The 21,245-nt window shown below is 35.3% G+C and overlaps 1 protein-coding gene across 1 annotated transcript in view; it reads left to right on the forward strand.

Moving 5' to 3' along the window:
• LOC110798071 (brefeldin A-inhibited guanine nucleotide-exchange protein 5) overlaps window positions 1-16,814 on the forward strand; it is a 29,427-nt gene extending 12,613 nt beyond the window's left edge. Inside the window, exons 18-33 of the mRNA XM_022003207.2 lie at window positions 154-264; window positions 347-531; window positions 2,029-2,655; window positions 3,831-4,248; window positions 4,425-4,664; window positions 4,784-4,907; window positions 4,992-5,140; window positions 6,267-6,617; window positions 9,297-9,463; window positions 9,532-9,743; window positions 9,853-9,983; window positions 11,849-11,965; window positions 12,731-12,867; window positions 13,949-14,282; window positions 15,039-15,134; window positions 16,328-16,814. Coding sequence (XP_021858899.2) covers window positions 154-264; window positions 347-531; window positions 2,029-2,655; window positions 3,831-4,248; window positions 4,425-4,664; window positions 4,784-4,907; window positions 4,992-5,140; window positions 6,267-6,617; window positions 9,297-9,463; window positions 9,532-9,743; window positions 9,853-9,983; window positions 11,849-11,965; window positions 12,731-12,867; window positions 13,949-14,282; window positions 15,039-15,134; window positions 16,328-16,393 — 3,465 coding nt within the window. The 3' untranslated portion in view covers window positions 16,394-16,814. The remainder of the gene's footprint in view (window positions 1-153; window positions 265-346; window positions 532-2,028; window positions 2,656-3,830; window positions 4,249-4,424; window positions 4,665-4,783; window positions 4,908-4,991; window positions 5,141-6,266; window positions 6,618-9,296; window positions 9,464-9,531; window positions 9,744-9,852; window positions 9,984-11,848; window positions 11,966-12,730; window positions 12,868-13,948; window positions 14,283-15,038; window positions 15,135-16,327) is intronic.
• The last annotated feature ends 4,431 nt before the right edge of the window (window positions 16,815-21,245 follow it).

Below are 21,245 nucleotides of genomic sequence, written 5' to 3' on the forward strand. Positions count from 1 at the left end.
TTACTTGTGATGTACTATAGAGGAAGATACCCATCTTCCTTTCTTAAAAAAAGAATGAAAACCCATCACCAATCTGTCTTGTTGAAATTGTTAATTGGCTAGAGATCTGGGATTTATCATTTATGTCTTCGTTTTGTTTTCTTCCTGCTGCAGTTCAATAGGCAGTCCAGCAAGGGTGTTGATTATCTAATATCGAATAAGCTGGTTGAAAATACTCCTGCCTCTGTTGCAGAGTTTTTAAAGAATACTTCCAATTTAAGCAAGGTAAAGTAGTATGTACAATTCGACTTATTGTATGCTTGCTAGTATGTAATTGATAATATTTATTGTGCTCTCTGTTTTGCAGGCTATGATTGGTGATTACTTAGGACAACATGAGGAGTTCCCCTTGTCTGTTATGCATGCTTACGTTGATTCCATGAATTTTTCGGGAATGACATTTGCTACAGCAATAAGAGAGTTTCTTAATGGTTTTAGACTTCCTGGAGAAGCTCAAAAGATTGACCGTATTATGGAAAAATTTGCTGAACGGTGGGTTTTTGTAACTGTATTTTTTATTTCATCAGTCTAAAAATGTGTTCACATGGGAGCTTCTGGTAGGTGAATTAGCTATAATACTCGGTTCTGGTTTTTTTTTCTTCCGAAAAATGTATTGAATCCCACACATGCAACCTACTAGTTGACTATTGGATTCTCCCTGTCTTAAAACAATTCCCTCATGTTCAATTTCTTGATTTGCCAAAATGCGGTTTCATGTGCATCTTGTAACAACAGTTTTTCTTTATTTTCTGTCAGGCCTTAGTCTTCTGCCTCAGGGTGGAAGGCCTAAGTGGTTAAGTACAATTGTTTAAATGTTGCAGTATAAAATTCCTTCTAGCCTTAATGAGTGGGTGACTTCTAAGTTCTAATGGCCTCTTAGCCTTCTAATTACTCAATTCTTTAAAATTTCTTTAAGTTTACTCTTGTGATTGTTTGGTTGTTGATCATTGAATTGGTATTCAAAACTGCTGATAAATTTACTTTGATATTTAATATGACTAGTAATTTGTGTTGGGATACTAAGAGACAACTAATATGGAATTCGGGAAGTTAGTTAAGTCGGCATATAATCAGGAATGGAGGGAGTATTATTAAGGTATATAGGAACCTTTACTTTGTCATACAACTTCTTGTGGAATGCCCTTCTTCAAAATCAAACCAATACCGTTATAGGAGTCCCCATAGACTTCCGTTCCCTATCATGTTCAATCCCAAAATAAAATGTCTGCTTCTATTTTTCCTTATCCTAAATTTCCATCTTCGTGAAAGAATACATTTTTTAGTTTAACCATTAGATCATAACTTCTTAAGGCTACCCTTCATTAAGGTGAACTTTTTTTTCTTGTTGATGGAGGGATGTCATATACTTCCTCCGCTCTTGTTAACTTTTAAGGAAGTTTTACAAATATTGGGACATTTCCTTTTAAGGAAGGAATTCCATCATCTCTCTTCATACGCAAATACCCAATTTACTCTTGCCGACATTTCCTAAGTTCTTTTCTAACATGGGTCTTATAGGCAATTCACATGGTTTTTGTGGTCCCTCTCACCTTTGCCCACTTTTTTTTTTTTTTTTTTTTTTTTTTTTTTTTTTATTTTTTTTATGTAAAATTCGTGTGCCTTCCACCCATGTTGCAGTATGTGAAGAATTGAGGAAGTATAAAACTATGTGGAAGGGGGTTATTTTCATCAGTTGGTTTTATTAGGGGCTTTTCTTAGTGTTGTATAAATTCATTGGATAAGTAATAAATCAATGAAGACAAACTCCCAAATTATTTTTCCCGCTAACATTAAGTCCTTCCAAATGGGTATCATTTGGGTGTTTGTAGCGACTTTGTGCTAGATTTGTGGCTAAGTGCTTTGTTTATCTATATCTGTGAGTGTTTCTACTGTGATGTTTAATCTTGCTACCAGCCTTTATTCATTCTTTTGAACTACCTTTTTGTTTTTCTGGATGTTTACTAAGTGTTTGAACTCTGTCCTTTGCAGCTATTGTGCAGACAATCCAGCTTTATTTAAGAATGCAGATACAGCATATATTCTTGCCTATGCGGTCATTATGCTGAACACAGATGCTCATAATCCTGTGGTGCCAACAAGAATGTCGAAGGCTGATTTTGTTCGTATGAATACCATGACTGATGCTGAAGAGACCGCACCTCAGGAACTCTTAGAAGAGATTTATGATTCTATTGTAAAAGAAGAAATAAAAATGAAAGATGATCTGCCAAGCATTGGGAAGAGTAGCAGACTGAAACCAGAAGCTGAAGATAGAGGGCGCCTGGTCAGCATCCTTAATTTGGCTCTTCCTAGAAGTAGATCTTCAACAGAATCAAAATCTGAGACTGATGCTATAGTTAAGCAAACACAAGCCATATTCAGAAATAAGGGTACAGAAAGGGGGGTTTTTTATACCTCACAGAAAGTCGAACACATAAGGCCCATGGTAGAAGCAGTAGGGTGGCCTTTACTTGCCGCATTTTCGGTTATCATGGAGGAAGGAGACAATAAGTCAAGGGTTGTGGCATGCATGGAGGGATTTAAGTCCGGAATTCACATTACACATGTCCTAGGAATGGATACGATGCGTTATGCCTTCTTAACGTCATTAGTCAGGTAACTTGTATTGCCAAGCGATTACACTTAAAAGATGATGTTAAACTTTCTCTGAATTCATTTCTGTCATTTGTCTGTTAACCTTCTCTTTCTCTCCTTTTCTCCCCTCTTGTTTGTAAGTTGTGTGTACAAGACCTATAACTACGATTCAGTCACATTTTAGACGGGATTCTCCTAAATGTCAGCTTTACTCTTAATCTCGAAATCAGTCCCTGTGGATGTTTTGCATGGTTTTCCTAGATTTTCGTTCATACCTGGGCATACGGGCAACATGCTCTTGACAAAGGCCTTGTTTGTTAAATGATTCATTGGCTCTTTGATTGGCTTTTGGCACCAAAAGTTATGTTTTGTAACAACCAGCTAAAGAGTTGGCTTTTAAGCCAAAATGAAAAAGCTGCTTGGAGTATCTTTTGTCGTGTTACTTTTGGCTTTTGAAGTTGTTAATAATATCCAACAACCCATTTTACCAAATGTAATTTTATATCAAATGAAAAGTCAAACAGCCAACAAAAAAGCCAATACAAACTAGTCAAACAAGCTAAGTGAACCAACCAACCGCCAATTTACCAAACAAGGCCAAAGCTGCGAGGCTTACGCCGCTTACCAGAAAAACCTCCACTGATAGACCTGACGCTCTTAGTAATCAGGCAGGCAGAATTCATCTCTCAAAAAGGGCGATTTTCTTTTACAATGTTACTCTCAGTTGTTTCTTCTTGGTCTTGAAAGTTGAAAACTGTCTCTGAGAATAGTATTCAGAATTCTTAATGAATTTAGATTCTGAATTATCTGAGAATATATTACATGATCCTTCATCATCTTGAAAGATTCTGGGAAATTTGTATTAACTTATCTTGCCCTGAAGAACATACGAAACACGATCACTGAAATTAATATTTATAATTTTGAATTCTGTTCATCTGATGAGAGTTCTATCTTATTAACACAGTTTGTTGCTTCCGATTGTTTGAAAAATGTAGTATTATTGAGAAAACTTTACTTTTGTTAATGAATTAAGGACATTTAAGATGCTTTTTGTTTTCAGTTGACCTTTCATTTCTTATGTGATTACCAGTTCTAAAGAAAAGTGTTTTGAATTTGTTTGGAATTTCTTCTAAAGTTTTTAGGTATCAATAATACCATGTAACAGTTTTAAATTGATTGATCTTTTTGTACAGGTTCACATTCTTGCATGCACCCAAGGAAATGCGAAGCAAAAATGTTGAAGCTTTGCGAACATTGCTAGCTTTATGCGAGTCTGATACAGATTCTCTTGAGGACACTTGGAATGCCGTTTTGGAATGCATTTCTAGACTAGAGTATATCACCTCAACTCCTGCTATTGCTGCAACTGTAATGCATGGATCAAATCAAATTTCTAGGGATGGACTTCTTCAATCTCTAAGAGAGTTAGCAGGAAAACCTACGGAACAAGTATTTTTGAACAGCGTTAGGTTGCCCAGCAGTGCAATAGTTGAGTTTTTCACAGCTCTTTGTGGTGTTTCTGCGGAAGAACTAAAACAAACACCAGCTCGTGTTTTTAGTCTACAGAAACTCGTTGAAATAAGCTATTACAACATGGCCCGTATACGTATGGTATTCCCTCAAGCCCCTACGACATGCATGTTTTTTGTGTACTTATATAGCTATGAACTTTATCATAGGTTAACACTTAAGAGGATATTTTTTATTTTGAAGTGAGATTAGAGGATACTTAAAAGATCTTCTTGATTCACGAACATGCATCTGAATTGGATGTCTGAAAATTTCAGGTGTGGGCTAGAATATGGTCTGTCCTTGCCAACCACTTTATTTCTGCTGGAAGTCATCATGATGAGAAGGTGGCTATGTATGCTATTGATTCCCTGCGACAACTTGGCATGAAATATTTAGAACGCGAGGAGCTCACCAATTTTACGTTCCAAAATGACATTTTGAAGCCATTTGTCGTCCTTATGCGGAATAGTAGAAGTGAATCCACGAGAAGGCTCATTGTTGATTGCATTGTTCAGGTTGCTGAGTGCCTGAGTCAACATTTCAATTGTTCTCTCTTTCTCTTCCTGTGTTTACAGGAATTAACTTTGAGTATCACCCTAGTTATTAAAATTTATGTCGTGTTTGTCATTTACAGATGATAAAATCAAAGGTGGGAAGCATAAAGTCAGGTTGGCGAAGTGTATTTATGATTTTTACCGCTGCTGCAGATGATGAATCAGAACCCATAGTTGAAAGTGCATTTGAAAACGTGGAGCAGGGTGAGCATTGCTGTCATGATTTTTTTTGTCTTTGCTTGATGTACTAGAGGAAGTGATGTTATCTGACACTCCTGTCACTATCAGTGATCTTGGAACATTTTGATCAAGTTGTTGGAGACTGCTTTATGGACTGTGTCAACTGTCTTATTGGGTTTGCCAACAATAAAAGTTCCCATCGCATAAGTCTGAAGGCTATTGCACTATTGCGTATTTGTGAAGACCGACTTGCAGAGGTTAGGTTTACTCTAGTCAACAAACAGCATTACAGCAGTTATAATTTTGTTTTTATTTTTTGTGTATGGTCATTTGATGATTCTGATCTTATCTGCTAGCGGCCATATTTCTGGGTAACTGCTGGTCTGCTGTCGTCATTTGCTATAATATTATTTCCCTGTAAATATGAAAAAGAAGTTTCATGTTTGGTTTCTAACTATGAGAAACTAAGATATTTGTCTATAGGGGAATTACTTTGGTGCGTGTGACACAATAGGGGAAAAGTTACCCATCAATAACATTGCAAACATTCTTCTGCTAAATATTTTCTTTTTTCTTTCCAACTTTTTTTTGATCCTATTTTATTATAAATCAGTAGAATTATTTGCTACAAAAACTACTGCACCTGAGAATTGTATTTTATTGATTTTGCAAAGAAATAACTATTTTCTAAAAATTTAATTGAGAAGAATAAAAAACTGGTTTTATAATCTTAATTAGACATTTCTCCGTTTCACCGTCTCTGCATATCCAATTTCGTTTCTGTGCAACATAGTTTATGAGTGTGGCTTTAGCGTCTATGCATTCTTCTTTGACTAGCCACGTGGAACTGCTGTCCATCAAACGTTGTTGCTTCATTCTTCTTTTCACATCTCAAGTCAAGCACCTAGTTCGTCATGTATGCATAACCATTGCATTTTGGTTAATAATCCTACAAGTATACACCCTATCTACCTAAGTGCGTCCTTCTCTGTCTTCCGCAGTAAACTGCTAAAATTGTCCAGTAACACTTTATGTCATTGATCCATAGTTTCTGTAAATCCTGTTACAGTTCATTTTTTTAATGTTGTAAATTTTTGTAGAAAGTCATTTAAGGTGTTTCATTCTGGAACAAGGGCTTGGTTTTTGATTTTGTGCGTTTGGTTTTCCTCATCCCCAATCCTTCCAGTTCAAGCCATTTGAAGTTGGGACCGGTTTGATCTTGGGGATGTAAACCATGCTTTTTTTCCAAATGCTTTCGATACTAGAATATGCCATGTAGTCTGCTTTGGCGGTATTGTATTTTGAAGTGGTGTAATATGCAAAGTCATTTATGTCTCCCTTTACTTTCATTTAAGAAATGGTTGGTGGTTTGTCAATTGTCAGGGTCTTGTGCCTGGTGGTGCTTTAAAGCCTATTGATGTGAACCCAGATGAAAGTTTTGATGTGACTGAGCATTATTGGTTTCCAATGCTGGCTGGTTTATCAGATCTTACTTCAGACCCAAGAGCCGAGGTCAGAAATTGTGCGCTAGAAGTTCTGTTTGATTTGTTGAATGAGAGGGGTAGCAAGTTCTCTCCGTCCTTCTGGGAGAGTATTTTCCGCCGAGTCCTTTTTCCTATCTTTGACCATGTAAGACAGGCTGGAAAGGAGACCGCTTCTGATGATGAGTGGCTCCATGAAACCTGCATTCACTCGCTTCAGTTGCTGTGTAACCTTTTCAACACTTTTTACAAGGTACGTTGTATCTTTGACTCTTGGCTATTTTATTGAATTGTCTCTTATGCAAAGATTTTCATGCCTTGCATGGCATGGAATAACCATCACGTGTTCTTGTGTCATGATTTGTTACTTCAAAGATTTCTTGGGCTATTACTCTCTAACATGATAAAATCATGAAATAAAAACAAAGGCCATTCCGTTACATTTGATTGAATTTGATCATCGTGAATTCATAATTGAACCCTCATAAGTTTTATGATTGAACTTGATCATCGTAAATCGTAATTCCCCTGGACAATCCCCTGCTAGACTTTCATTCATTAAAGATGAGCCATTATCTGCCAAACCTTTGTACTGTTGGAGACATTCGAGGCCAATCTGTTATCATGGTGGCTTGATTTCGTCGGTGAAACAACTTGTTGAATTGTCTTGGTTTAAAATGAAAATCAGGCCTGATTTTGATGGGCAGGTTGGAGGTTCCCCTGCTTCTGATCTTCATCCTCCGTTATTTTTCAGTTGCTACGTTTCCCTTTTATGGAAGTTCACTTTTAATTGCTACATACCCATATTTGGAATGTTTTGGATTGTGAATTGTCAGCTTTGCCTTGCCCACCCATGTGATTTACTTTCTCTCTCCTCCCTTTATGCATAATCTCTTGCCCTTGGTCATCACTTTTGTTTACTTTTGAGTTTCCTTAATATGCGTGTACAAAGAAGATGCAGCGATTAAAAAAGGAGAAAATATTTTTTTTGACAGAAGCATAGTCGGGTCACAATTTGATCAACGTGGCTTATCGGTCTTCCTTATTTGGAAAATTTGTCAGAAACTACCAAATAGGACACATTTTACAAGAAACTACATCATAAAGGCGGCACCAAACTACGTTTTATTACTTTTTTTTTTGTTTCGAAAAAGGCACTTCCAACCGGAATCCAGCCAATTGACTAAATTTTCCAGCGTTGGAACTTTTTTTTTTTTCTCTTCCTTTCCCTTTCTTCTCTTCTTCAACCCCTCTCTCTTATGTGAGAGTCTACTCCCATCTTTCTCAATTTCATTGTTAGAGCTCGCAATCTATTAATATGGAAGTGCTACATTGGTGTTACTTTATGGAATTGTGTGTTTTTGAGTTTTCAAAATCACTTTTGTAATCCAAATTAGTCCTCCTTTTTATTAGAAAAAGGTTTAAGTTTTAGCCTTTTAGGGTACTTGTTTATGCGTTTGTTTTTGTGTGGTCTTTGGTGAAGAGAGAAAATAATAGGAAGGATAAGGGAGGGAAAAGGAAGAGAAAAAGTACAAAAAGTCTTAACGCCTTAAATGCTGGCAACTGGTTTGATACCGGTGGGAGGTACCTTTTTGCAAAAAAATAATCATTAAAGGTAGTTTGCGGCCACATATTTTTATAAGGTAGTTTATCGCAATAAGTGCATTGTATTAGGTAGTTTCGGAAAGTTTTCTTATAATTAATCACTTAACAAAGTCCAAAGTTACAATATACTTCAGCCATGCATATGATCGCCAGCTATTCTTATATGACTCCTTTTCATTATCAAGAAATTGTAGTAGTTCATTGAGCTGGCTGTTGCCACTACTCTCCTTGCTAGGTGGAGTGCATGGTAGATCCTGATCTTCTGCCTGCATGTTGCCTTTCCCAGCTTATCATGTTCGTCTCCTAGTTTTCTATGCCGATATGATGATTTTACATGAAAAAGTTATATTAGGCTCACTGTTACTTAATTTTCTATTACAAGATTGGGTACGGGAACTCAATTTGCTACTACATTTGTGAATTAGCCCAAAGTGTACTACTTTCATGCATTAATTTGCCCTTTTCAGTTTGTGGATTGCCCCCCCGGGGGGGGGGGGGGGGGCTGGCTGTGCGTGTTAGAGAATTAAGTAATAATGATTATGTTTGTAATTGCTGAAGAACAACAGTCTTCTCTTTCAAAACCTCCTATACATTTTATTATCTCTGATAGTGAATCTGGCCTGATTGTTTACTGCCATGGAGGCAAAAATTAACGTTTTGCTGGATAAAAGATAGATTAAGCCTGAGTTGCTGGAGCATTTATCATAGGATCATATGGTCTAAAAATTAAAAGAGACAAAAGGCTTTAGAAGAAATACTGAAGAGAAGCTTAAGCATAGCTAAAAGCCTAATTAATAACTCAATGGTCTTATCAAAAGAAATAATACCTTGTTTCCCCTCATTTATCTAGCTTATCACTTGAGATTTGGGAGTATAAGTATCCGTATAACTTGTATGATAAAGTCACAACATATGTGACTGAAATTAAGAGAACTTGAGAAGGTTTTGGAATGATATATATATATATATATATATATATATATATATATATATATATATATATATATATATATATATATATATATATATATATATATATATATACATATGTGTGTGTGTGTGTGTGTGCGTGTGCGTGTAAATTTTTTGCGTGTTTCTTCTTCTGTATTTTATAGAGGCTGCCATACTACTTTTATCTATGTTTACATTTTTCTTTTTCATTTCTTCTTTTGGGATGTCTCACTCACGTTGAGTCACCATTTCTCACTTCATCTATCTCTCCGATTTACTTGATACTGTATGCTTAATTGCTTACTACATGCTGATGGGAATGTTTAATCGTAAATGAAAACCCTGTTTCATAATGAATTGTTTTCTATTATTTTAGGAGGTATGTTTTATGCTGCCACCATTGCTTAGTTTACTCTTGGATTGCGCCAAGAAGACCGACCAATCAGTGGTGTCTATAGCACTTGGTGCACTTGTACATCTTATTGAAGTTGGAGGACATCAGTTCAGTGATAATGACTGGGATACCTTATTAAAAAGCATAAGGTTAGTACCTGCTTTTTTCTTTCTGTTTATTTAATTCACTCTATAATGCTGCTTCCTTTGGCCTACAGAGATGCTTCTTACGCTACACAACCACTTGAACTGCTGAATGATTTCGGTTTCAAACAATCAAGTACACCCAAACAACCAGGGGATTCGAAAACTGATGTAGGTGATGGTGTGTCTGCTAATTCCATTGACCTCGAGTCTGTGAATAACAGACAATTTGATGGGAATGAAGGTGACACTAATGGCCCTCGCTTGCATTCCGAAGTGTCTGAAGGTTAGTTTCCAATTCCTTGTAGATATTAGATAGTACTAGATAGCAATCATAGCAACATGGTCAAGTTCCAACTGGCTTAGAAGGTAAAGCTAAAGTTTACACTGTACAGGATTACCATCTCCATCTCAGAGCTTAGGTCAAAGAATAATGGGCAATGTAATGGAAAACCGTTTTCTCAGAAGCTTCACCTCCAAGGCAAAGTACGATGAAGTAGATGTAGCTGTGCAACCTCTAACAGAGGTAATTATTTAACTCAAATATCTTTGAAGAATTTGGTTCCTTGCAAGAGTCCCTAGAATATGCAATTTCTGGGGTCCACACCATACTAGTATAAATTTATTATTTTGGTAACGGGATGTTGGACTTGTGGAGTCATGTTGCACTTTGCAGTCATCACACTGAGTTGACAAATTGGGAATAATTCTGATTTTTTCACTGTAATTCTATAGTAATTAAAATCATGCTTGAAATTATAACTTTTTAAACATCTAACGTGACACAAATATAAGTTTAAATCTTATAAAAAGGATCAATATGCGTAATGTTTTTAAAAATTAGTTATAGAATTGAAGCTAGAACATAATGGTCTATGACAGAGGTCGTTGTTTGGTTTTTTAACACTTTACAGAACAGCTTTGTGGAACATCAAGTTGAAATCCTTTTCCTTTACAACCGTGGAAGGGTTCTGATTTAATTTTCCGAGTCCACTAGCACACTGTATTTTTTCTGGTCCAGTTATTTGAAAACTTTTATTTCGAACCAACCTCAAAATTAGGAAACAACTCTTCATATTAATAGCTTTGCTGATTAATGGAGAGCCATTTTTTTTCCCACACTTCAACTTTATGGCTTTAGAAAGACTTTTCTTTGATAAACTAATTGGATGCTAAGAGCTAGAGAGTGAGTGCAGTTAGAATCTGTGAAGAAGGGACAGTGAGGCACTTTTCCTTTTTACGGAGTTCCTTTACAGACATCAGGAGTAGGAAGTGTACCCTTGCAGAATAGGGTGCAAGTGTAGATCAAAGGAGTGGTTGGTTTTCTCAAAATAAAGGGCTGGACTTCCTCTGTCTTTTTCTACAAGGAATGAATTTGAAGACACGAAAGAGACACTTGAGTGCTAGACAAAAGAACAACAAGCCGTCCTATCAAAAGGACACCGCTCAAAAAGAGAAACAAGAAAGTAAAAGGCACAGAGAGATTACTGATTTACCTCTTTATGTTTGCAATAGATTCTTGTTTCAATTTATTTCAATAAAGCAATTAGGGACTTTGGGGAATTGGACGACCTTTCTTTTGAGTCAGCCTCTGTTCTGCTGATCTTTCCAAGAGTGTAGTTTAAGCTGTGGGATAAAGTTTTTTAAGAGTTTGAAAGATATTATCTTGATGAGATAGACCTTGTCAGGAGCATATTTCTTAGTCTTTCCCTTGAGTTTTATGGTGTTTTAGTTCATGGTTATTTGGTATTAATTGGTTGAATTATTGAATGAATGCAAAGTAAGCTTCTTGTCTGATCCTCCTATGTGCACATATCTAAATGTATTTGAACCTAATTTGTGATCTGTGTTCCATTACCTCCCATACTCGATTCTTGCTTTCCATGGTTTTGTATTATTAAAGGACAATAAAAACATGACCACAATGTCTGATGCAAGCAGGTTTACCCATGCGACTACAGAGAGGCAGCTTCCATTGACCTTTAGTCTGGTTTGCAACAGCTGCTTGCTTAAGTCTGCTACTTCATAAATCATGATGAAAAACACCCTTGGCTGTTTAATTAACCATTTTAACATGGTCCATTATAGTCCAAAAGTCAAACGAAAAATCTTCCACTCCATTCGAAAGGGTTCCTTTCAATGAGCCTTAGCTTTATAACTCATTTATGAAATTTGCGCCCTACAATTTCTTTCTCGTTAGATACTTTTTTCTCCTTGCAAAAGTTGGCGTCTATGCTGTGGTTTTTATGCTTGATTTCTCTGAGTTAATCCCATATACTGTGCTTCCATTAGTTCACTATATTTGCATGGTTCTTTTACTTTCGATCTTGTTGCTATGCCAGTGTTCTGAACTCGTTTTTTTTTTTTGATCTGAACTTGTGTCATCGTTAGCTCCCTGAAACTGTGGAGTTTGATACAAAGGACGAAGTAGAAAGCCTGTTGTTAACAACCATTAGGGGTAAATGCATCACTCAGTTGTTGCTTCTCGGTGCAATAGATAGTATTCAGGTATGGATCTTTTTTCCTTTAGTATGTATAATGTGAACAACTATAACTTCTCATATATTCTTGAGTATACATGCACAATATTTTTTAGTTATTCCTTGCAGGGAACATCAAGGTCATGTTGGCTGTAGAAAGAGTAATGCATGCCTTAGCTTTTTTTAGAGGCAGTATAGATTGGTGTTTGAAGCACACCTAAGCTCTTAAGCCCAAGATGCCGCTGCCCCTTGGCAAGGCGTTTTCCATGAGACACAAACTGGCTGCATTAATTTTATTTCAAAATTTGTAGACAACCCTTTTTTCCACTGTTCTACGAGGCACCTTTTTTGGTAGACATAACCCAAATTTCTATAAACCTAGACGTTAGACTTATGTTAAAATCATGCTATTTGTTTTTAGAGCTGTATAAAGAGATCATTTTTTCATTGATAATAGTGTTCTTTGTGGAACCTCTTTTAGATAATACGACTGACCTTTTCTCAGTTTAAGGAACTTGTAAATGTGGTGTGTTAAATGGAGAAACAACAATAGGCTCAGCTCTAATGTTGTCTATAAAATGCTATGCACATATCCATAAATCATGAGTTCATGCAGTTGCATTAATCATGTTTAAAGATAATTTTTTGAAAGGCATGTTTAAGACAATTGTAATGTTAATGTTATTTACGTTGCAGTAGTGTGATGGGCACATCATGTTGCACCAATCATGTGCATATTGTTTATGCTCAGTTATGCTATGAATTCAGCTTTAGTTTTGATTTTTTTTTGCAGAAAAAGTTTTGGCCTAAGTTGAAAGCCCAGCAGAAGGTTACCATCATGGAAATTTTGCTATCCATATTGGACTTTTCTGCTTCATATAATTCGTACCCTAACCTTCGATTGCGCATGCGCCACATTTCTGTGGAAAGGTAACTACTGCTTGAAGCTCCTTCATGAATTTGTATTGCTTATTAGCATCGTATGAGGAGAATGTATCATCTGTGCTTTGAAATACTTGATTTGTATTACTCTCAGTACACGTTTGTTTTAATGTCAGTACGCTAATGAACTACAAAAATCTGGTGTGTTTGTTTCTTGAACTCAACCCCTGTTACTCTGATATTTTAACGCATGGGTAGCACTGCAAACTGTGCCTCAAACCTTCATATTCATATTACTCTCTGCAGACTCGTTAGCAGTCATAAATTTGTGCACAACTTAAAGACAACTGATTGGATCATCACTCTTAATTTTCTATTTCTTCAACCGAAAATCCTAGGTATGAGAAACAAAAATCTACTGGTTCCATCTTTCGTGTGCAGCTCTTGAGTGCGCACTAGCTATCTAACCTTTCTACCACCTGCATGTCCTCAAGGATTATTTAGCAGTATGACAGTGCTGGTATTACTCTTTTTGTGGTTTCAAAAAATACTTTTTCTTATCAATAAAGCAATATGATGCGTTGCTGAGTACAACCATCTCTCAATGATAATGGAAATGATTAGCTGGGAAGCCTGTCATGTTTAACTAACTTGCTACTTCGCTAGACTACACTTATCTGTTTTCCAAACTTCCCTGCAAAAGATTTTCCCGTGAAAGCTGTTATAAGCCAACAAGCTTTAACAAAAAGTTCCAGTTCCACAAACCTTTATGGGAGTTTATGGTTTCCAATTCATCTTATAGCTTCATGCAGCTGACTTATAATAGTAAAATCTACTCTTACTCTGCATGCATAAATTTTGTAGTGCTGTATAATTAGTTCAGCAATGTGTGCTGTGGGCCTGGGATTGCCTCTATTCTCTTTCACAGAAATCTTGAGAACAATAAGGATTCAGTGGTTGTCATCTCATTTTCATTGCTGATTTCTGCTTGCTTTTTCCATTACCTTCCTATGTCTGACTTGAAAATAATACTTTTGATTTGTTGATTGTATTCTCTCGTATTTGTTGCCTTTAAATTTTCTTTTCTTGGATGATAAGTACATTTATTAACACACGTTGATACTGGCAGGCCTCCATTAAATCTTCTACGCCAAGAATTGGCTAGTACCTGTATATACATGGATATATTACAAAAAAGCACCTCAGAACTTGATACTAGCAGAGAGAACAATCTTGAAACGAGTGACATTCAGGATTCAAATGCCTCCCCGACCGCTAGCAACCTAAGCACAAAGGTCTATTCTGCTGCTGAAGAGAATCTTGGTCAGGTGGCAGAAGAGAAACTGGTATCATTTTGTGGACATATATTGAAAGAGGCATCTGATTTTCAATCTGCTGCTGGAGAGACTTCCGATATGGAAATTCATCAGGTGCTGGAGTTGCGTTCTCCTGTAATTGTGAGGGTAGGTGCATCACTTTTGATTTCCAGTGCATTATTTTTTGCGCTTCCAGCCTTCCTTCAATATTTTTCTTTTTTATATAGATATGCATTAAAAGCAGTTGCCACTCAATCAAAGATCTTAACCAAACGGCTTGTTAGATTCAAATATCATTTTCTGATAAGTTCTAGTATAACTGCTTGCGATTCATGTGTGAAGAGTCGAAATATTTGACTGTAGATTGCCATCTGTTCAATTAACATGTGGCCGGATAAATAGACTTCAACATGCCATCGATTTTTTCCTTATAATTTGTTGTATAGTTTACTGTTAAATAATCTATTCGGCTAGTTATGTCACCTACAAAATAGCCATTTGACTAGTAGTTTATTGGGTGGTAAACATGATAGATGTTATTCCATTGTATTAGGTTACTTTTGGTGCACGGGGGATGTTTTTCTAGTCCCCCACTCCGCATGTCTCAATGATTCATATGTATCATCATATACACTTGTTTATTTTGATTGTTCTTTTTTGCCTCTATTGAGAATTAATTGCTATTCATGAGAGACTTTTTTTTGCTACTTGTCCAATTTTCTTCTGATCCCGAAGGTCCAGCCAATATTGGAATTTTGGAGTTTTTAAGTCTTTTAAAGGACGAAATTATGCATTTTTGTTGGTAAATATAATTAGTCCTCAAGTAATAACTATTAGAAAAACCAAATTGTCCTTGTAAATTTTATTAGCTCAAACTGACTGTTCTGTCTCTTCGTTATGCAGGTCATAAAAGGCATGTCTTCTATGAATAGTCATGTATTCAGAAAACATCTAAGAGAGTTCTACCCATTGCTTACCAAGCTTGTGTGCTGTGATCAGGTGATTATCTTACTTTGTATTGGATTTTATCATGTGAGTATGTTGAAACATTGAACTGCAAGCACCAACTTCTCTGCTACCGATATTGCTGAATGCATGAGCACGATTCAAAGATAAATACTGTTTACAGTTTACTTCTTTTCTAAGAAGTGGTGTATAACAGTATAAAAATAATCGTGTACTTCAATTGAAAATATTGTTATTTTGCCTCCCCTCTATTATTCTTGGGCTCTCACATAACAGTCTGATTTTTAATCACTATTGGTGTGCTGTTTAGTGAATTGGTTCACACGGAATGGTAAGTATATACGTATGGATCTTATGGTTTGTTTGTTACCTGAATAATTATTTCTGGTTGAGATGTTGGCTGTTTATTTGGAAAGTAGATTCCTTGTTTTGGAAGGCGGAGAAATAGTGTAGTACTCACAGAGACACAGGAGGCGTGGCCTGTGAGTGCATTTGTAATTCTGTGCTGAGTCCAAAACACGTCTTCCACTTTTATTCTGGTGTACCACCTCTGATTTTAAATTGCTTCAAGACAACTTAGTTCCTCTTCTGTATGGCACAAGCATGGTTTGCCCCTAACCTCTTTTACTTACTTGCTGCCGCCTTTTTGACTCCTTGATATCCAATGGCTCCGACCATAATAGAATTGTAAAATTTGTGCAAAGTTTTTAATGGTAGTCTTTGATGCACTTAACTCGCACAAAATTCTACTGTAGTAATTTACAATCAAATTTCAAGAGACTTGTCAGTTATCACTTCTCATGTGAGAACTGAAGCTCCTGTAGTGTGAAAAAACTGGGTAGTTGTTTTGTACGGTAGTCTTTGGTGAACTAAAACCCCATAAAAGCTCTAATATTTTGCAATCAAAGATATTTCTGATAATCCATTGCTTAGTAAGTATCTGAATTCTTCTCAGTTGTCGACATTCCTTTAGGGCAACGGCTGCAAGAAGGAAAATGTGCCTTGGACTTGTATTGATTTGGCTAAATTACTGGAATCTGACTATATTGGCTTCCAGATTCGTGCATAAATATCTAGAATGTAGGGTCAAGCATGTGATTAATGTCTTGGGTATTGTCTTAGGTTGTTCAAGTGGTGTTGAAAAAAACTAGATGCCATGCATTAGTTATGCCCTTTACAAGCATTTTGACCCTGAAAAATAATCCTGTAAATTGTGCTTGTTTCAGATGGATGTTCGTGGGGCACTTGGTGAACTTTTCAAGAGGCAACTTAGTTCTTTATTACCACAGTGATTTATTTAAGCTTGTCGGTCCATCAAGTTGCTCAGATTGGGTGCAAAGCTCTGTCACCTCACCAGTACAGCACTCGTGTATCGAATCTTCTTATTTTCTCCATACACAACCATCCATACAGACAGGAATATATTTTGGATGATGACATTTTTGCCTGATGTTGTTTGTGCATTCCCTCGGCCTTTGATAAATTTTAACACAACTCTCTGAGTTATTCTGTCCGCGAAGGGGCGTTTTACCTTTTTATTCACCATAGATTAGGAAGAGTTAATGGTAGTCTGTTATGTATAGTTGTAATTGTGAAACGCAAGAGTAGTAATTGTAGAAAGTAGTTTGTTGTTGAAGAACTAAATTACAGAGTAATGTATGCTTTATTAACAGGGTTCATATATATTTAATTTTGAGCCATCCAATATTTTTACTTCGTATTGTTCCCTTGGCTCCTTGGGTTTTTTGAGTATGTTTTTTCACTCATTCTTTACCTACGATAATATCTTGGCTGCCATGACTATTCTTTACCTTAACAGGTTCGGTATGATGGCCGGTATAAGCGTCAAAATAACAACCATCATCTTCTTCCTTGTGCAACAATGATAAGTAGTACGTTACCCATTAAATATTCCTTAAATAAATTGTCTCTGATGCTATACTGTCTCAGTAAACGATACAGTAAAACGCCTTGTATTTACCAGAATGATTAATACTGTCTCAGCAAGATTAAACCCAAAGGAGTATATCGATCTTAACAACCCAATAGCATTTGTATGTGAAACATCAACAGTGCGTCTCATGTGTGACCAGTCACACCATCAATTTGATGGTGTGACGCGCGCAACTAATATGGAGAAAGTTATAGAAGACTGTTACTTGATTTTTATGCTGGTGTTACTTATACATTGTATTCGCTGTTACCTTTTTTTGTTTTACTGCAGTTTCTTGAATTTCATGTTAGAGGTTGCTTGTATAGACGAGTGTTACTTGATATTCTATGCTGGTGTTACTTATACATTGTATTCGTTCCTTGTATAGACTAGTGTTACTTGACTTTCTATGATGATGTTACTTGTACGTTGTATTCGCTGTTATTTTCTTGTGTTTACTACATTTTCTTGAATTTCATGTTCGAGGTTCCTTGAATAGACTGGTGTTACTTGACCTTTTATTCTAATGTTACTTTTAGTTAGTGCATTTTCTTCAATTTCATGTTAGAGGCTCCTTGTATAAATTGGTGTTACTTGAATTTCTATGCTGATGTTACTTATACCTTGTATTCGCGGTTACTTTTTTTGTTTTATTGCGTTTTCTTCAATTTCATGTTAGAGTTTCTTTGTATATACTGATGTTACTTTATTTTCTATGTTGATGTTACTTTATTTTCTATACTGATGTTACTTTATTTTCTATATGTTAGAGTTTCTTTGTATATACTGATGTTACTTTATTTTCTATGTTGATGTTACTTTATTTTCTATACTGATGTTACTTTATATTCTATGCCGATGTTACTTTATTTTCTATATGTTAGAGTTTCGTTGGGTTTATTTATAAGTGTGAACATGTCACACCATCAAGTTGATGGTGTGGTTGGTCTCATATAAGACCTGAGGTTGCACAAATTCTTATTTTAAGTGGTGTAAAATAAATGCACATACACATGCTTAAAAGTTAACTCAAAATGTTAAAAAATTAAGCTTATATATGTAAAAGTTTTCTATATTTAATGATAATTTTTTAATTTTAATAAAAGTTATTTTTCAAAATCACTAATAATGATAAAATTAGTCATTAAACCCTTTAAAAATTTTATCAAACAACTTTTTTATAACATAAAAGTTAATCAAAACATATTAAAAGTTAAAAGAAAAATTAGAAGTAAAAAAAACAAGGTAAAAGATATTTTAGTGTACAATAAATTTATTATACAACTTGTGTGCGCAGGAACTTTTGTTCATATCAAATCTTGTTTTCCCTAACAAGCCCTTTGGTTTACAACTTATATAGGCTCATATTATATTGTTAATTATCGTATTACTCCATACATTTTTTTTTGAAGGTTATTACTCCGTACAATATTAGACTGCCAAAGTGCCAGTATGTCATTTTTTCATCCGCTTTCAATAATGGGCGTTTTCTTTTCATGCTTGGGAAAAGTTATACGGAGTATTTATTTTGAGCTTTTAATATTACAAATGATCTCGTATTCGGTGTATAATTAATAAATTGATTTTAAGTATTTTTGTTTTTTAATCAATAATATATACTCCTGAAAGGGTGTTCCTCAAAAAAAAAATTTACATATTGAAGGTATGGGTAAGAGATCGCATTCGCACAATCGCACCAAAAACATTTAGGACAAAATTGCTAATTCTAACCAATTACTACGTACATATTTACATCCATATATGTCTCATCTTAGCTCTAAGTTCAGAAATATTATATTTGTATCATGGATAATATGTTTAGCCTAAACTTGCTAATGTTTAATCAATTATTGATGATATAACCTATTTATTTGAGCGTCGAAATTCAGTTGTACGGGACCTCTTTGTTTTATTTGACTTATTTTGATTGAATTTATATTATTTGAAGATAATATATTTTGTCTGAAATAAAGTTATTTGTTTGTGAAAACATATGAAATTTTTTATTTCTCTGAACTTATTTTATCTTAAATAAGTCAAAATAAATCGAACAAGATACGGAGTATAGCCTTAGTCAATCAACAATTCATCATAGCTGGTTATTCCTTAAGAAGGCAATCATATCTTTTTAATTACATATTTCTAATTCAGTTTTTAAGGCAACGTGAGAACTTCATTATCATTTCAAGCCCAATTCTTTAAAAGGTCATACAAATATTGTTGTGGGTAGTTGAACGATCAATTCAATTACGGGGGAATCATTCTGGAATTTATTAGCTGCACCCGGGTATATTATGCACTTAAGGGTATTTATATGCTCATCGGTGGATTCTCTCACATTCATCTTATATGCGGAGTATACTGAGATTATTATTCAAGATAGTTTAACTTTGTTATAGAAAATTAAAATCATAATTTTATTAATACAATGTTTATCTTGATGGAAAACATTTTTCCAGATAACATTTTACGATGTACTATTTTCGTTTCAAAATGATCTTTACACCTTCTGTTTTAGTTCATTTCATAATTATCTTTACATTTTTCTTTATTCTATTTTTGGACATGAAAATTTACTGTCTTACCTTCTTAATTACTCCACAATATTTACATTTTCCCACTCACTTTCTCTTATTTTATTCATTTTTTTCTTACAAACACCCATATTTTTACACATTTCTCTTACTTTATCCGGCCATATTTTATTATATTCAACCAACTTTTCCACTTTTTTTTAATATTTGTGCAAATAGTAACCTTAAAGATCATGTGATAAATAATTTTAAGGAAAATTGCAATAGTAAAATTATTTTCTAATTAGTTTAAATGAAAATAGTATGGTAATAAAAACTTATTAAAGGAGGAGCATAATGTAATACTTTAAAGATGCCAAACACTACAAAAAATTGTATTTTTTATGACAACTTAATAACGATGGGTAAAAATCTCATCCCAAAAGGGCTTTTGCGACGGGATAACAACCCAACAAAGACGGGAACAACCGTCACAAATGTTTTTTACGACGGGTTAACGACGGAATTTTCCATTAACGACGGCCCCCTTTTATGACGGGTTCACGACGGAAAATCCCGTCGTTAATCAACAATTATTGGCCTTTAGCGACGGGATTTCCCGTCGTTAATAGTATAATTTCTTGTAGTGAAAAAAACAAAAACAAAAAAAAACCAGGCAACGCCTATATATAGACCTCATTTTACGAATAAAGATGATCAGAAATCACAATTAGCCTTTATATATATTTCTTGTGCAAGTCCCCTAAATTTGTAATATAGAGTTGGTGATTGAGATCGAGGATGAGGAAGAGACAAGTAGTGTTAAAGAGAGTTGTGGAAGATTCAAGGAGTTCAGGCAACTCGGCGAATAGAAATGTAAGATATTTGGAGTGCCAGAAAAATCAAGCAGCTAATATTGGAGGTTATGCCTTAGATGGCTGTAGAGAGTTTATGGCAAGTGGAGACCAAGCCACCAATCTAGCGCTTGTTTGTGCTGCTTGTGGTTGTAATCGTAGCTTTCATCGTCAAGAAGTCCATGCTGCTGCCGATGTTGCTACCAATGCTACTAACTGACACGTACTGATCTTCATCGACACAATATAAATAACGTGGTATATGTACGTACCAATAATGGTTCGTACGTTGTTTAAGTTATACTTTGAAAGTCTGTCGTTCTCTAATTTATGAATGTTTAAGTATTTACGTACGTACTATCATGTGTTCAGTTCTTGCTTTGTTCATCATCACCAAGCTATGTTAAAACAAGGAAATAAAGCTTGTGGCTTTTTATACACAGCCCACAAGGCATTTTAAATCTCGACTATATATATATATATATATTTTTTTTTTTGGTTCTACTACGAGGAGTTCCCACCACCTTCGACGAGTGAACTAATCTCCCGCGGGAGTTTGCATGGGTACCTGGGTGGGCAGCATCCCTCCCAGTTGAGATTTTTTCCATTCACAAGGCTCGAACCCGAGACCTTAGTTAAGTAGCAAGAGGCCCTTAACCACTCATGTCAACCTCAATTGGTTTAAATCTCGACTATATCATTGTACTATATCAAGGAAATACTTATTGTGGATTTTTATACACCAACAAACATTCTAAATCGTTAATTACATGCATGGTAGCGAACAAAATTTACAAGGAAACCTAATGACAAATTTAGACTACATCGATCCCGATTCATCTTC

This window comes from Spinacia oleracea, chromosome 4 (assembly GCF_020520425.1).
Source record: "Spinacia oleracea cultivar Varoflay chromosome 4, BTI_SOV_V1, whole genome shotgun sequence".
NCBI lineage: Eukaryota > Viridiplantae > Streptophyta > Magnoliopsida > Caryophyllales > Amaranthaceae > Spinacia > Spinacia oleracea.